Source organism: Accipiter gentilis, chromosome 17, assembly GCF_929443795.1.
Source record: "Accipiter gentilis chromosome 17, bAccGen1.1, whole genome shotgun sequence".
Taxonomy (NCBI): domain Eukaryota; kingdom Metazoa; phylum Chordata; class Aves; order Accipitriformes; family Accipitridae; genus Astur; species Astur gentilis.
Genome location: NC_064896.1, coordinates 27,188,359 through 27,202,986, shown reverse-complemented (window position 1 = coordinate 27,202,986; position 14,628 = coordinate 27,188,359). Strand labels below are relative to the sequence as shown.

The window sequence follows — 14,628 nt, the reverse complement described above, 5'->3', positions numbered from 1 at the left end:
GAGAGATTTTTGTTTAGTCCCTAAATGCTGCAAATTGGAGGGAATGTACCTGTTGCAGGGTCTCATGGTAAAGTAAACAGCGAGAGGAACTGGCACTAAGAATTTGAGCTGGGATGAGTTGTGCCTAAGTTGAGAGATATATTTTCTTTCTGCAGGCTTGAACATACTTTAAACTGAAGGAAAGAATATTAATAAAAAGGGTAGTGTGATGCCAAGGAGAAATATATTTGCAGAGTGTGGATTAATTTAGAAAGCAGATGTAAACCCTAATAACATTACAAGACGTATAAGATCCAGTTAAATAAAATCTCCTTTTAATTTTGCCAAGGAAGATAACTACAAAATAGGAGGACCCAAATCACATGATGCATAGTTTGTGCCTGGTGATGGCAGCTGGCCGAATTCAGAGACAAGGCTACGTGATGAAAGTCTAAATCAGTGTAATTTATTCCTTTATTCTCTATCCCTTGACATGCAATTAAAAGCAACAGCAACTGAGATTTTAATAGGTTCATAGGAATTTAGCAGCCAGATTCAGCACTGATGTACGAGGAGGCGTGAAAGCAATTCCATACGTTAGTGTAATTCTAAGGGAGTCTAAATTAGTAACAAACATGGAACTAAAAGATACAAATCATCATTTAATTAAGATATAAATCATCGCTTACATGCTTTTAAACTCACTCTTAATGCGTGGCATAGTGATTTAGTAGTTCCTTTTATTACGTCTGAATCTGACCCATTAACTCTACTTTGACACATTCACAGATGAAAATACCCAAGCAACTTGCTTTCCTCCAGTTATTTCCTTTGAAAGCAGTTCATGGGACTTTAGCAAAGAAAGTATTTGCCAAGGTCAACAGATCATAACCGCTCCACATCAGAATAAAACTTAATAGAGATGATTTATTAGACTAGCTCAGATTTCAGTGGTAAGTTTCTCAGAAATTTAAGTGCTATGAATGATCCAGTTCCTAACCAAATAATTTAGAGGTTTCTTGAGGCAAGACGATTCCTCGCAAAATACTGCAGAGGGAGCTCGAAGCCTGGGAGTGTTTCAACCTGAGCATTTCGACTTCATGGTCTTTGCTGGAGGAGCAGGGCAAAGAGAGAAAAAAACCCGATTCATTTCTGCCGGGCCTTCAGTGAGGAGTTGCTCACCAGGACATTCAGGCAACAAACACCCATTTAGAGACTGTGGACACGAAACGGCGAAGCCCGTGGCAGCCTTTTGCGAGGCCTGTGTGCCGTCACGTTACGTGAATAAACGTGGGGTGGTTGAAAGTTTGCTTGAGAGGGTTCATGACTTATTAAACAGCTGCTTTAAAAAGCGGTATATTAATCCACGTGCCCTGAATGGTAAACGTTTTGGAAAAATGTATGTGGCTGTGCTGAACCACAGGTGACTGAGATGAGTTTGCCTGGAAACTTTGGAAGATGCTTTGTGTTTTCCAGCCAAGGCAACCTACATTTCTGGCTGGCCCGTCTTCTTTGCTCTAGCGTCGTACTCTGATCTGCTGTGGGGCTGTGGAAACGTCTGACGGTTTCTGCAGGTGCTGCAATCTCTCTGATGTAATCTGATTTGCTATTAGTGCTCATTAACAAGTATACGACTTGCTGAGTCCACCTTTGATGACTGTTTTCTCTATTACTGTCAAGCAACTTATTCTTGATATGACAAATAGCTTTCTGTAAATATTAATAGCCTGCCTCCTCTTCTCAGCCAGCCCCTTTTCTCTAACAAGGGATGTGCTTGCAGCCTGCTGTTGACAGGCTAGTACTAGTTTCAGTCTAGTGATTTCAGATGCTGATTGCAACATAGCTACTCCAGCACAGTTCATGGCATGCTCAAATCAGAGATGTTAATGCAGATATTCAAAGAAACTCTACATTGGTAGAGTTTCTGGTGTTAATACATGTATTCTTCTTTGCTTTTGTTCTGAGCTGCATACTTACTGCTTGTACATACTTTGCTTACCTTTGATAAGTTTTAAAGTTTAAATCACTGCTGTTAGTCAGTCCTGTTGCATGAGGTAAAGCTCTGCTCCCGGGTTTGTAAGGTGCAAAGATGTGCTTCTGTAGGACTTTCTGCATGGTTTTACAGAGCAGAGAGACATGACTCAATGGATCAGGACTATATCTTGACAGACTTGATGGTGTAGTTGCTTTAAATAATATGTGGGATGAAGAGATAGTCAATACGTATCTTCAGAGGCAGGAGCTGGAATCAAGTCAAGGAGAGCTTGCTGGTCTGCTGCTGTTTCTTTATAAGCCGCTTAAATGTACTTATTAAATTGGCTGTGCTGATTGTCCACGGGAAGGTAGAATTGCCAAAGGGGTATTTTTTTTCTTTTTTTAGCAAGGGGAAGGAAAAAGGGGAATATTCATACAGTGGAGGTGGCATCAAAATTCAAAGCATTCCATTCTGATAAGAGAAATCTATATGCTGATGCACACCCTGCAGGTGGAAGGCACGGTGCTTTCAAAAGCCCCATAGCTAAAGAGGGGGGTACTCTTGCCTTTTTGACGGAGTAATGAGAAACATGGTGGGATACAGTTTCTAGTTGCCTGAGTCCATAGAAACTGGAGTATTTAGGACGTACAGTGTTTTTAAGTGAAGCGGCTTTGATAACTTTTGTAACTTATCAGTGAATTCAATCGCAAATAACCCAGGGTGAATTTAAAATTCTCATCCCTGACAGTTCTGAGACACAGGTTGGACAAACTTCTTGGCATAGACTAAATATATTTAATCCTGTCTCAGTGCTGAGAAATTGTTTCTCTTTTCAGGTCCAGTCAATTGTACACTTCTTTTATTATAACTGCCATTTTCTCTCAAGGGAATTAGGAGCATCTCAGTTTTACTTTGTTGTCTTCAAGATAAGAGCAGTATTAAAAAAATGCAAACCCCTCCCTGCTAGCTGAATTGGGCAATAGCAGGTTTTTTGTTTGCTTGCTTTTTTACTCCCACGGTGAATAAACTGATTTCCATAAAATTTCTTAATGTACTTATTCAATGCCTCTCATTTGTTGTTTGCAAAATCCTACAATGTACATTTTCAGAAAAGACAAGACAGTTTCTGCATTTTCTTTTTGAATGATCTGTCCATGTTTCTTTTGTCAGATACTACCTCTCTGTTGCTATAACATCTAGCGTAGAAAGAAGTGCTCTAGTGAAGAAACTATTTGTGAAGAGACTTAGGATCCTAGGAGAAAACTGTCTGTGACAAAAAGGCCTATAAGAAATGTCAAATTATTGTGGGTTGAGAGAGAGAAAATTAGAAGCAGAGTGTGGGAAAAGTAAATAAGTATTGAAAAGAAAGTGAACTCCAGCATGAATAGGTTGTATACAGATAAAAGATCTGGCCAAGTAACAACAACAACAAGCAATAAGTTGTTAACAGATGCTTGAACCTAATATTGAAACAGAAGAAGTGTTGATATAGTTCTGTTGATATAGTTCTGTTGTGTTATTGTTGGCAGCAGAAGTTAGTTTAACTTTAGGGGCAGGGTAAATTATAGACTTTTGTTTATTTTCTCCCGCTAAAAACCTCTGACTTGGCCTTTTACCTATTTTTGTAGTGAATTTTCATCATACCATGTAAGTATGAAATAATTCAGACAAACATTTCACATGTCAATAAAGCTATGTGTATATATTAGACCAGCACATTTCATTCCTCTAAACCGTATTTATTACTTAAGCTTTGCAGCATCAATTTTGCACTTGGAAAAACAGACGAACAGAGAAAACAGAAAATGAGGGTTGTCTGCACAGGAATGTCATTGTGAAATAAGCCAGGGAGGAAATAAAAAACCTCCCCAAATAGCAGTGTATTATCATTAGATCTCTTTTTGGGCCCTTTCTATTTCTATTCTATTTGGTCTCTGCTGGAACTAGACTAAGCTGACCTGTAGAGCACTGAAAGCGTCTGCTCTCTGAGGGTTACCTTAGCATCGCCATGTGAGGCAGCTATTCTGCGCAATTTCCTCCTGAAGATAAACCTATGGCAGAATATGATACAGAGATGCCAAATCTCGTGTTAACTTATGCCGAGGCACGTCCACATACCTGTCTTCTGCAGTGCCGCACAAAGATACCGGTGTGGGTCTGAAGGCGAAATATCTCCCTTAGGGTGGTGAAGAGCCACTGAACTTAAGTCATTTGCGAGTCCAACACTCGCTCCGACCCACCGACTCTCAAACCCATACTGGGGACCCTGCCCCATTGCGCAGCGGTGGGCTCTGTGGCTGGTTGAGAATGAACCAAACGAAGTTAAGATAAGAACGGGAAGTTGCTATTCATCCAGGGAAATAATCCAGCGGTTCTCTTTGCCAGGCTTCAAAGCTAATACTAATTAATTTCTGAAGAGTATACACATTTGTTCTTTATTTTCCTGAGCTGCTGTATTGCCAGTTCCCAAATAAAAACATGAAAAAGTAAATACTTACCACATTAAGATTTATTTTCTTGGATAGAAAATAAACAGAGGTGTTTTTCTTTGGTCTCCTTCTCTGCATTGGAAAATACAATATGCTGAGCCGCTATAAAAAAGGTTAGGGTAACTTAATTTTTTTTTTCTTTTTCTTTTTTTTTTTTTTTTTTGTGCAGAAAATGGATCAATTTTGCACTAGTTTGCACCACTTGGAAGTATTTCTTACAAGCATGCAAATAGTCCTGTACCACAGGACTTCATTCTTCCACCTAAGGAAAGGGTTTTTTTCCCCCCTTTTCTTACTGAGTACAGCAGTACTCAATTGCCTGCTACAGAGCATTGCAGTTGAAAAAGTAGCAGCAGGGATTTAATTTTTTTATCTGTGAATATTCCAGCTCTAATCTCTTTTGCATTAACAGACCCTGCTTTGGACCTGGTCATTGTCAGGAACGTGGTGTGAAAAATGTAACCTTTTTTGTAGCTATGTCTCTGCATCCAGCCTGCAGAATGGCCACTTCATAGACCAGAAAATATCTAAATGGGCCTCTAAATGTCCCCCAGAGTTACTAAAATCTCACTTTAATAAATGTAAATGAATGAGCCTGGCCACGCTTGCTTGATTTCTCGGTTAAACTCAGGTGTTGTGAGCTCACTACAGTGACTGGAGATAATGCCAAACCAAGAGGGGGGATACATTTCCTAAAAACAAGTATTACCTTAGATATCTGTGACTGGCAGTAGAATTACCCATTAGGGTAAAGATCAGTGGGTATTTGTCCTTCCCTTCAAGAATGTGCCAGTACATTATTTTCCGTCTGAGTCATTATCTCACCATCCTTGAAGTTGGAAGGTGTAAGTTTTTTTTCAAATCCGATTAGCAAGGGAGTGCCTTGTCTGCTCAAACACAGTACAGTTCTTATCCAGAGCGCTCATTTCCTTTTAAAACGTGAATAGTTTTATGCAACCATTAAGTGACACAGGATATGACTAGGTTAGTTACTCATAGGGATTTAGATACAATAAATAAGAAAGTAAATCTGGTTTTGTCATCCCCCTCCCTTGATTCGTGGGGCGGGGGGGGAAGTATTATTTTCTGCTCTCTAAAGAAACACTTTAATTTGAGCTAGTCTGCAGCGTTGTAGTCAGAACCAGATACAAGTTAGTCTTAAGCCACAATTTGGAGTTCATTTTCATACACAAACATAATGGAAACTTGTTGCATTTATTCCCAGAGATGAAAAGTCTGTGAAGGAGCGTGACTTACTGAGAGAAGCACGGATTAATATAATACAATATATATCATTTATATATTTTCCTTTCAGTCTGTAAACCTTAGAAGAAGTAAGGAAGTTATACACACCCCAGCTTTGTCTGCCTACCCTCAAAAAAATTCACGTACTGCATTTTCTTTTTTCTTGAGCTGCTCTTGTTTAGATATACAACTGAAATTAAATGTCTTGCAACCTAAGATCAGAGCCAAGCTCACCCTCTCGTTTCTCAAATATACACATAAACATACAGCTTTGCTGTTATTCACCGATTTTGGAGTGAGGCTTTTTAAAGCAGAAGTAGCCTGTATTACATCTTTGCCAAGTACCTGAACCTGGAAGTGATTAACTGTCATTTCTCATCCACGAGAAGACCCAGAGATGATTACCAGGTTAGCCCTACAGCTCTTTTTGCTCAGAGCTAAAAGACAAGCATCATAAAGACGCGGAGAAATTTGGATTCAGAAGTAAAACTAAAAAAAAAGACAGAAGTGGTTTAGCAGAATTTCAGAACTGACTGTCCGTTCTACTTCTTTAGCTCTTTGAAGCCAGGAGGAAGATGTAGCTGAAATTCACATTAATTTACTCTCGGGACTTTCACTGTTCCTTCCCTGCTCCCAACTCCCTCCCACTCCCAACAGTGCCTGAGTAGAGTAAAATACCTAAATAACTCTAGGAGCGTGGCCCAGAATCCACCAGGTTGCAGAGCCGTTTCGTTACGCACACCATCTCTTGCTGACCTGAGAGGTCATGCAGTAAACCTGGAGTAGTCTAGCCTGCTAAAATTTATTACTTTCCCACTTAATGGTTAATCGCTTATAATTACCTACCTTCTTTACCTACAGATGTATCTTGAAGATTAATACCTTAAGAAATGTGAGCTGCTCATCTAATTACACGCTCCTACCAGGACAGATGGGAATTCCATGCTCGTGAGCACTGTGCCGCGATGACGCAACGCTGCCGTCTCGGTTCAAAGCGGGCAGCACAGGCAGATCGGCCACTTACCCGCACATCGCCTTTGGGGCTTGAGAGACGTACCTGCTACAGAACCACAGCGCTTGTACCAACTGGGACCCAACTTCAATGTCGGGAGCTGTGTGAGAGTTTATAAATCGTTCTGATCAACGTTATAAGTAAGTGTGTTCCTACAGGAACTGTTTATTTTTGATTGTCGAGGATCACGGTATTATTTGCGATTCAGCACATCAGTGGAGAAGGCACAGTCACCAGGCCCTCACTGATGCTGGAGAGGTCTTCTCTTTCTTACTCTGTTTTCATCCATTTCCTTCCAAAGGACCAAAGCCTTCCAGCTTTCATCTCAACACAAGACCAACAGTATTGCACTGCTCGGCAGGATGAGATTGCACATCGCAACAAAAACATTGGCAAAGGCTACCTGATAGCCTACTTACAAGATGGCCTCATCTTAGGAAGCGATTCGTTTTCCAGAAAAGCAACTTCTGTGGCTAATCTGCCAGCTAACTGGGATCTGAGAACATCAGCCTTTTCTTCCTCCCTTCCCTATCGGCACCTTTTCCCTAGCCTCCATCTCTTATATTTCAACTAGAGAAGATGGGAACTCTTTTTTCATTTAGAAGTAGAAACAGGGAATAATGTTTTCTTCTGCTCTAAGAAAGATTGCTTAACTACCTGCATTTAACTCTTGCTCTGAAAAAACAGACTTTGTTACGCTTTTAAGTTTGTTCAGCACAAGCGCTCTGCTAAATATTTTGTGTTTTGATTCTTTTTCTCATGAGCATCGGGGTAGATTCATGCCAAAATGGAAATGTATTTTCTCACACAGGTGGTACTAAGGAAGGTGAAAGCTATGACCTCAAAACTTTCAAACTTGTGTAACTCAGTCCACATGACTCTGTCATGCCTTTCATTTTCTGAGCCTTTACTCGTGGAAGCTACCACAACAGCGTGCACAACTCTTTTCTGCTCACACAACTCATCTGCATCAATATAGTTTGGCTTTAGCTGACACTCTGCGTTATAAAAGTACCATACAGTAAGTGCCACGAATTTTTATTGTAAAAGTGGAACTAATCATTCAATAAGCAACGCTCAGTCTCATGCAAAGTGTGCTGCAGTCAAAGGGAATCAAAGGAAATATTTTCTTTGGCTTCAGGTGGCCTCGAATCAAGCGGCATGCATGGTATTAAAAATTAAGGAAAGAGCTTAAAATTAAAAAGAAGCCACATTAATAGTTAGCTGCTTCTTCAGAAAGGCCTGTTGGGTAAAAAAAGAAGGAAGTTAAAAAAAGAACTTTGGTTTTTCTCTGCTGTACTAAAAATGGCATATTGTGTTTGGTCATGGAATAAATAGTACTCAAATGTGCAAAGAATTGAACCAGATTTTGAATGGAATCCATATAAATTTTAAGACACGGTTTCTTCAGGGGCAAAAGTAAAAAGAGTTGTTTACTCTGAAGACTTCCTAGGAAAATATAAATGGACTCAAGTGATCTACAAAACTTCACGAGAGTTCAGACTCCTGAGGTAACAAGATGAAAAGTAAACTCTTTTATTATTGCTTATTGGAAATCACAACAGCCAAAAAGATCATTAACTGCTCAGGACCCGAGAGCACTGAGGGTTTAAAAATAGAAATGTGTCTGTGCCTTGACTTGAGACTATTCACCCCTAAGTTATTTAAGACTGCAAAATATTTGTAAGACAGTATCTTAGAAACACCATGACATGGAAATTCAGAAGATTCAGACTCGGACTGTCAACACAATAGGGTGGGTATGATTTCCTCCTCAGATACACCGGCTGAAGTTGTGTCTTTGCCACAAACTGGGTAGCAAAGAGCAAACAGCATGTTTTAGTAATGGTTCAAAAATGGTCTACACAGCCAGTTCCAGCTGTAGGCTTTCCTACTATTGTCTGCATTTGCTCTTGGACCAAGTATACCAGTATAATGATTTTCCTGTTTAATACATTGATATAATGGGTTTTGGCTTTTTTTTAATTTTTTTTCCTTTGATCAAAGCAAAATGGGGTTTTGTACTTACAATTTTGTGGCAGAAGCATGCCAAAACCAGGTTGAATGCACATCGTGGAGATAGTCAAATCAATACAGAATTCAGCTGCATTTGTATGAATACAAGTATTGCTATCTTTCATCAAACCTGGCCCGTATGGCAGCTGTGAGTCACGTCGAGGTATTTGCAGTTATTTCTTGGTCACTTCCAGATCCCTGCTTCTCTGTATCAACTCTCTTTTTTTCCCCCTCTTCCAGTGAATCTTTACTAGCATAATCCTGCCTCAGATTTGCTATTGGTAAAAACAAAACTTGTTTCTACTTGCATCACAGATATGAAAAAAAACTTTCATGAAAAGTACCACAAGTGCAGCGCAAACCGTTTTCTGGAAGGCATTAACTTCTATCTAATGAGCTCCTATCTACTATTTTGTCTTTAAGAAATGACAAAACCAAACCAGTTACCAACGAGGCAGTGATTTACCTGCTTCTGGTTTTCATATCCATTATCTCAGAACAGAATTCCCACCTTCTAACTAAATTTCATTAGTTAGAGCATTAATGTTTTCTGGTTAGAAAGGGAGAATTGGCGTGAAGGCTTATACTTTGCCTTCTCACAGAACAGGTAAATGGGAGGAGGGGAAAAAATTGGAAACGGCAAGTCAGGTTCTGAGCCCAGCTTTGCTTGCACAGGTCCCACAAGGCAATAAAAATGGGACGCACACAGTGTAGCATTTCTGCTTCCTCACCTACTTCCCTTCAGAGCTGCATTGAGCAAGACACAGTCCAAGAAATCCCCGAGTTTCATTCCTTTAGGTTTACCATTTCATTTTCTTCTTAATAATGAATACATTTTTCAATTTAAATGAACAAACCAAATAGCATTCTTCCTCGTTACAAGCCCACTTCAACTGTCTTAGTGAAGGCTCTTACATGTTATGTTCTGCTAAATGCCAAAGACTAAAATCAGAAGAAAATTAAAGCTCCCAGGCTAAGATCCATCACTTGATATTCAAAGTCTATGGTGCAGCCGTCTACGTCTGCACTAGAAGGCAAACATCCCTTTGTGCTCTCGGAGACAGATGCATCTTAGGTGGGATTCGCTTAATCTCAAAGTGGGTTCTAAAGCAGCTGGACACAAGATTTACCTTTGACGTTGTTAGGAAGATGTCTATAAATGAAGTAGTCAATACCTGCAAGCAAATCTCAGTTTTGGCCTCTCCTGTCTGAGTACACAAGGAGCACTGGAAAGGGCATCGCAGATCCAGTTTTAGGCAAACGGTAACACAAATTATTGTATTTCTCAAATCTAACAGTACTCATAGTTGCACACTCAGAGCACAAGGAGGATTGGGAACAGACCCTGTCCCACAGGAGAAACTCTTGCATATTTAAGTTTATTTCAAATAAGTGTTCAAAGAAAAAAAAAACCCGAACTAAAACAGATTTAGTATATATTTGCTTTTCTTAAAAAATGATTCCATGAAAGAGTTTTATAGTTATCTAAGTAGTAATACAGTTTTTATATACAAAATTCCATTTCAAACAATTTACTGTACAAAAGAAAGTATAAGCAACTGTTACTATTTCATGATTTCAGCAAATAATGAAAAATTCTCATAAGTATGTGTTCAGGATATAGTTCTACCATTTACAGGAATGTCAGTATTAAGCTGGGAATACTTTCGGATAAGTATTTACAGATGAAATTCCCTTCAAGGAAGTTCCCCTAAGATTTCTCTTCAGAATAGGCAGTTTGACTTTCTTCTGGATCTTTTGAGCTACGAAGGAATGAGAGGAAGAACACTTTTTCAACACAATGTATGGACAGAATTCTGCTTGATTTATTCCCACTCACAGTCCTATTGCAGTCAGCGGGCCTGATCTGGTAAACGCTTATTACCAGGCATAATGCTTTTTGCGTGAATAAATCAGGCAGGATTTGGCCCTACAGTAGTAAGCTATCATAAGTTACAAATTCTAAAAATAGTGACATTCCTGCAAGTCAAAATACAACAGAAACAATAGTTAACAAAATATAAGCCCTTTATTAATAAAAATCTTTGGTTGGATCAATATTTTAAATAAGCTTCAAGAATATTTGGTTAATACCATTTTCTTTCTTCCACATAATCTCTTTTCTGATACCTTCTTTGGAGAGACTACAGAAAAATATCAAGTTTATCACATACTTTGAAACAAATAAATATATCAAAAGCTAAATATGGCATACTTTTTAAGTTCTAGCATTAATCTTTAAATTAGTTTGGCAAAGGAAAAAGAAAAGGAAAAAAGAAATAACTAACTTCTCTTGAAAACAGTCTTTTGACGCTTGGTTTTGTAACAAACCATACAGTAGTTAGACTTTAAAGAAATCTTTCATTTTTATTTTATTTTTCAGTTTTATATTTGTAATGCAAGTGCCATGGACAAGACAAAGCAATAAAAGAAATGAGGTTAATTGCACCGATATTATTTGGAAGTGCAGTTTATCGTTTGACAAAGCAAAACTAAAATGTTCTATGCTTAAAAAGAGTCGTACTGATGGGATTTAGCTAGGCATCGTAAGTAAGGATTTTAGACTTATACTTTAAGGAAGCTCCTTGTACAAAAGATAGAGTATTTTAAGACAAAAGAAAAGTCCTGTAACTAACTGAAGGTCTGGTCCTGTAGCCCCAGTGCAGGCAAAACTTCCACTGAAGACAGTAAGTGGGACATGTTTTGGATTTCCTCCTCCAGCACAGCCTCTGGGAAATGCCATTCAACAGCAGAAAGTCTGCAGGGGCAACTGGCTGTGAAAAAACGGGTGCAGACTCCTTTCTCCTGCAGAGGATCGAGGGCTACAGAGAAAAACCCGGCTGAGAAAGGCATGTGCTAAAACAACAGGAAAAAGGGAATTTCCTCAGCAACAACAGTGTCCGAGTGCTAGGCAGGGCAGTGTGAGTCAACTGGAGCTCTACGTGTGCTCGTTAATTCAGGGCATTTAACGAAATGCTCTGTGATCGTCTACCTGCTGGGAGGATCTCCGAAACGGAGCTGCCGCTGCCTGGCCACGAGCAAGGACCCGCTGGGGCACCGCTCAAACGCACCTGATGCCCCCTGGGGCACTGAGGTAGCTTCATCCACATCAGTCGTACATCAGTAAAAAAAAGAACTTTTCCAGATTCACTTTTCTGATGTTTCTGAAGAGAGCAGTGCCCCGGTGAAGGTCTCGGGTACACGGCAGATTGCCACGGGTGCCCCACGCACGTGTGTGACTCTAAAGCTCGGCGGGAGCTCCGCTCGTTTCAGCCCTGCAGGTTCCAACAGAGATGTCCGCCAGCAGAGCTGAACCCTATATCTTGGGAAGCAAGTCAGTCCGGTAGGCTTTAGGTGGTTTCTCTCCTGCCAAAAGGAATACCAGGGCACACTCTAAAGCTGATTTTGCATATACGTTATCTAGTTACCCCATGGACCTTCAAGCCTGGGGTTCCCAAAGTATTTTAAATTAGTAGTATTACTATTACTTAAAATTTACCTTTATTTAGTTAGTTAATTAAGAGGCTAAGGTCAAATTCTCAGAGAATATCTCTATCAAGACATACTAAGTACCTGCATTTATCAATGCACACCAACGTCAATAGTGTTATCTATCAATGAAATATAAAAATTCCCTGCATTACTGCTTGTGCAAAAGAAAAAACAACAACATTATCAGAAATAGAATGTGGTCCTCCATATTTGTAAGAAGAGCATTTCTCACAAAGATGGGAGCGAAATGGCAGCACATCCTTCAACATGCACCAGGTTGTCCATTAATTGAGTCCTGCCCTTTACGCGATGGCTTGTGTATCAGTGGAATGCCCCGACATACTCGACTCCCTCCTCTTCTATACGTCAAGAGGATATGAATGGCAGGAGGACAAGCTCCCGCTGTGGCTCCTGGAGAGTCTGGGGCTGTGATTGTTACAGTTTTCACCTTTTTTCTTGTCCTTGTCTTTCCAGGTTTCTAGCATTTGCAGCTTCCCTTGCTCTTCTCTCATGAAGACCTCCACCATGAGAACTTTCTCTTTATGAATCTGCTGACTAATGTCCTTGGGAATGTCTGGGATAATCCAGTCAACAAAGTCACTCATAAACATGACCAAGTTCTGAAAATGAAATTGTGAGAAAATGTCAGCAAGGTCAAATGGAAGGATGACTGTAGGGGAAGGGGCCATTTTTTCTGTACTTGGGAAGGAAGAACGAAGAAAGGACAGTATTCGAGTTGGGTTCAACTGCATGTCGCAAGCCTGGTACTGAGCCAAATTCACCTCAACTTCTTGCTCGTGCTAGAAGTAGAGAAAAATGGCAGACACAGATCTCTGCGATTTCTGTACAAATACTGTCACAGCCACGTAGAAATCCAAAGGATATATTGTCATCGATAAATGGCTTACGAGTTTTACATCAGAAAGGCAGAAGCAAATAACGAGAGGTAAAATGATGAAAGTTAGTGAAATAGATTCCAATGAAATGCTTCTGATTTAAAAATAAGGTCTTTCACAGAAAGATACATATTTTGTCAAAAAAAAAAAAAAAAGAAAAAGAAAAAGGATTAAAAGTTTTGAAACAAGTTGTTTAGGTAAGGCAGACTTAAAACACTTGTGCCACAATAACCAGCACCACTGCTGTAATCAAATAATGTCATTTAGTGAAAAATGACAAGATTTTGCCTTCTTGTTCAGATGCGAGTAAAACTCTAACTGGGAAAATTTTGGAAATTTTATTTCTTGGCTAGGTCTAGAAATGATTCTGGATGAAATTTATGCTGCTTTAGTGAATTTGTTGATGTCCTACTGGAGAAATTGGTGGGACCCAATTAGTATCAGCCTTGTGCTTTGCTGCTCACTAAGGTCTTTAAGTTGCTTCTGTGTCAAACCAGTTCAGGGAATCCCTGGGGATGAATTTTTCCACTGAGGATATATCTGGGCCTGGGTGGGTGGGAGGAAGTAGGTGAATGAGGGCAGGCAAATTTCTTTGCTTTTCCATGAAACAGCTGAGAAAGAAGATATTTTCTTTGGCCTAATAACTTATTTCCAGAAGGTGGCTTCCCTTATGTAGCTGAAGAAATATGATAACTCTTTTTCTTTCTCATATAAAAAGTGCCTGCAGTAGAACCTACCTGGAAAACTATCACAAATGCTAATCTTGCTGCTAGGACAGCCCAGAAATCCTTTGAAATGTCATACTTGTTTTCAGACCAGGGGGGTTCTCGATAATCTTTGTATCTGCAAAACAAGACTCAGTAAATCAGTGATGTCATTCACAGATTTTAGCACCAGGAAGAATTAATACCCAAAAGCCAAACAGTAAATCGAACCATTTAAAAACAAGTTCACTATTACACCATTATGCTGTATTAACCTCTCAGAAATAAGACACAAGACAAGACGCCCACAGCCTTCAAATTTTACTGAAAATTAAAGGTATTCAGTCTTACTACCCTCCGATTAGTACAAATAATATAAATTCTGCATAAAGGCAGAGTAAACTACACAGCTCAAATAATTTATTTTAAGATTGGTAAGAAAACCCCCAAACAAACCTATATATTTTTCAGACTAATTTTTAAGACAAAAATCCTGATCTCAGAATCCATAGAGTGTGTTATGCTATGTGGTGTTCTCCTTGTTCATGATTAGCAAAAAGATCACAGCTAAATTTTTGCCATATAGAGAGAAGGTGAGAATTTTGCCTTAGCTATGGCTTACAGAAAAATCTATGACCTAATCAACAATAACTTGTTAGAAAATAGGACCAAGAAAAATATATTAAATTTAAAACCACAGCTTCCTTCAATATTTTGAAAGAATTAGGGCTCCATATTTTCAAAGGATTTAAAAGTCCCTGGGTTATGGAAGAAATGATGGGATGGAAAGAAGGAAGAGGCTGTGACTTGAAAGCAAATA

General features: G+C 39.3%; 1 protein-coding gene across 4 annotated transcripts in view; it reads right to left on the bottom strand.

The window, feature by feature from the left end:
- Positions 1-10,135: 10,135 nt before the first annotated feature.
- ANO1 (anoctamin 1) overlaps positions 10,136-14,628 on the bottom strand; it is an 83,012-nt gene continuing 78,519 nt past the window's right edge. For all 4 annotated transcript variants that reach the window (XM_049821272.1, XM_049821269.1, XM_049821271.1 and 1 more), the window contains exons 26-27: positions 13,842-13,947; positions 10,136-12,828 (exon numbers count right to left, since the gene is read on the bottom strand). In XM_049821272.1, coding sequence (XP_049677229.1) covers positions 12,568-12,828; positions 13,842-13,947 — 367 coding nt within the window. In that variant the 3' untranslated portion in view covers positions 10,136-12,567. The remainder of the gene's footprint in view (positions 12,829-13,841; positions 13,948-14,628) is intronic.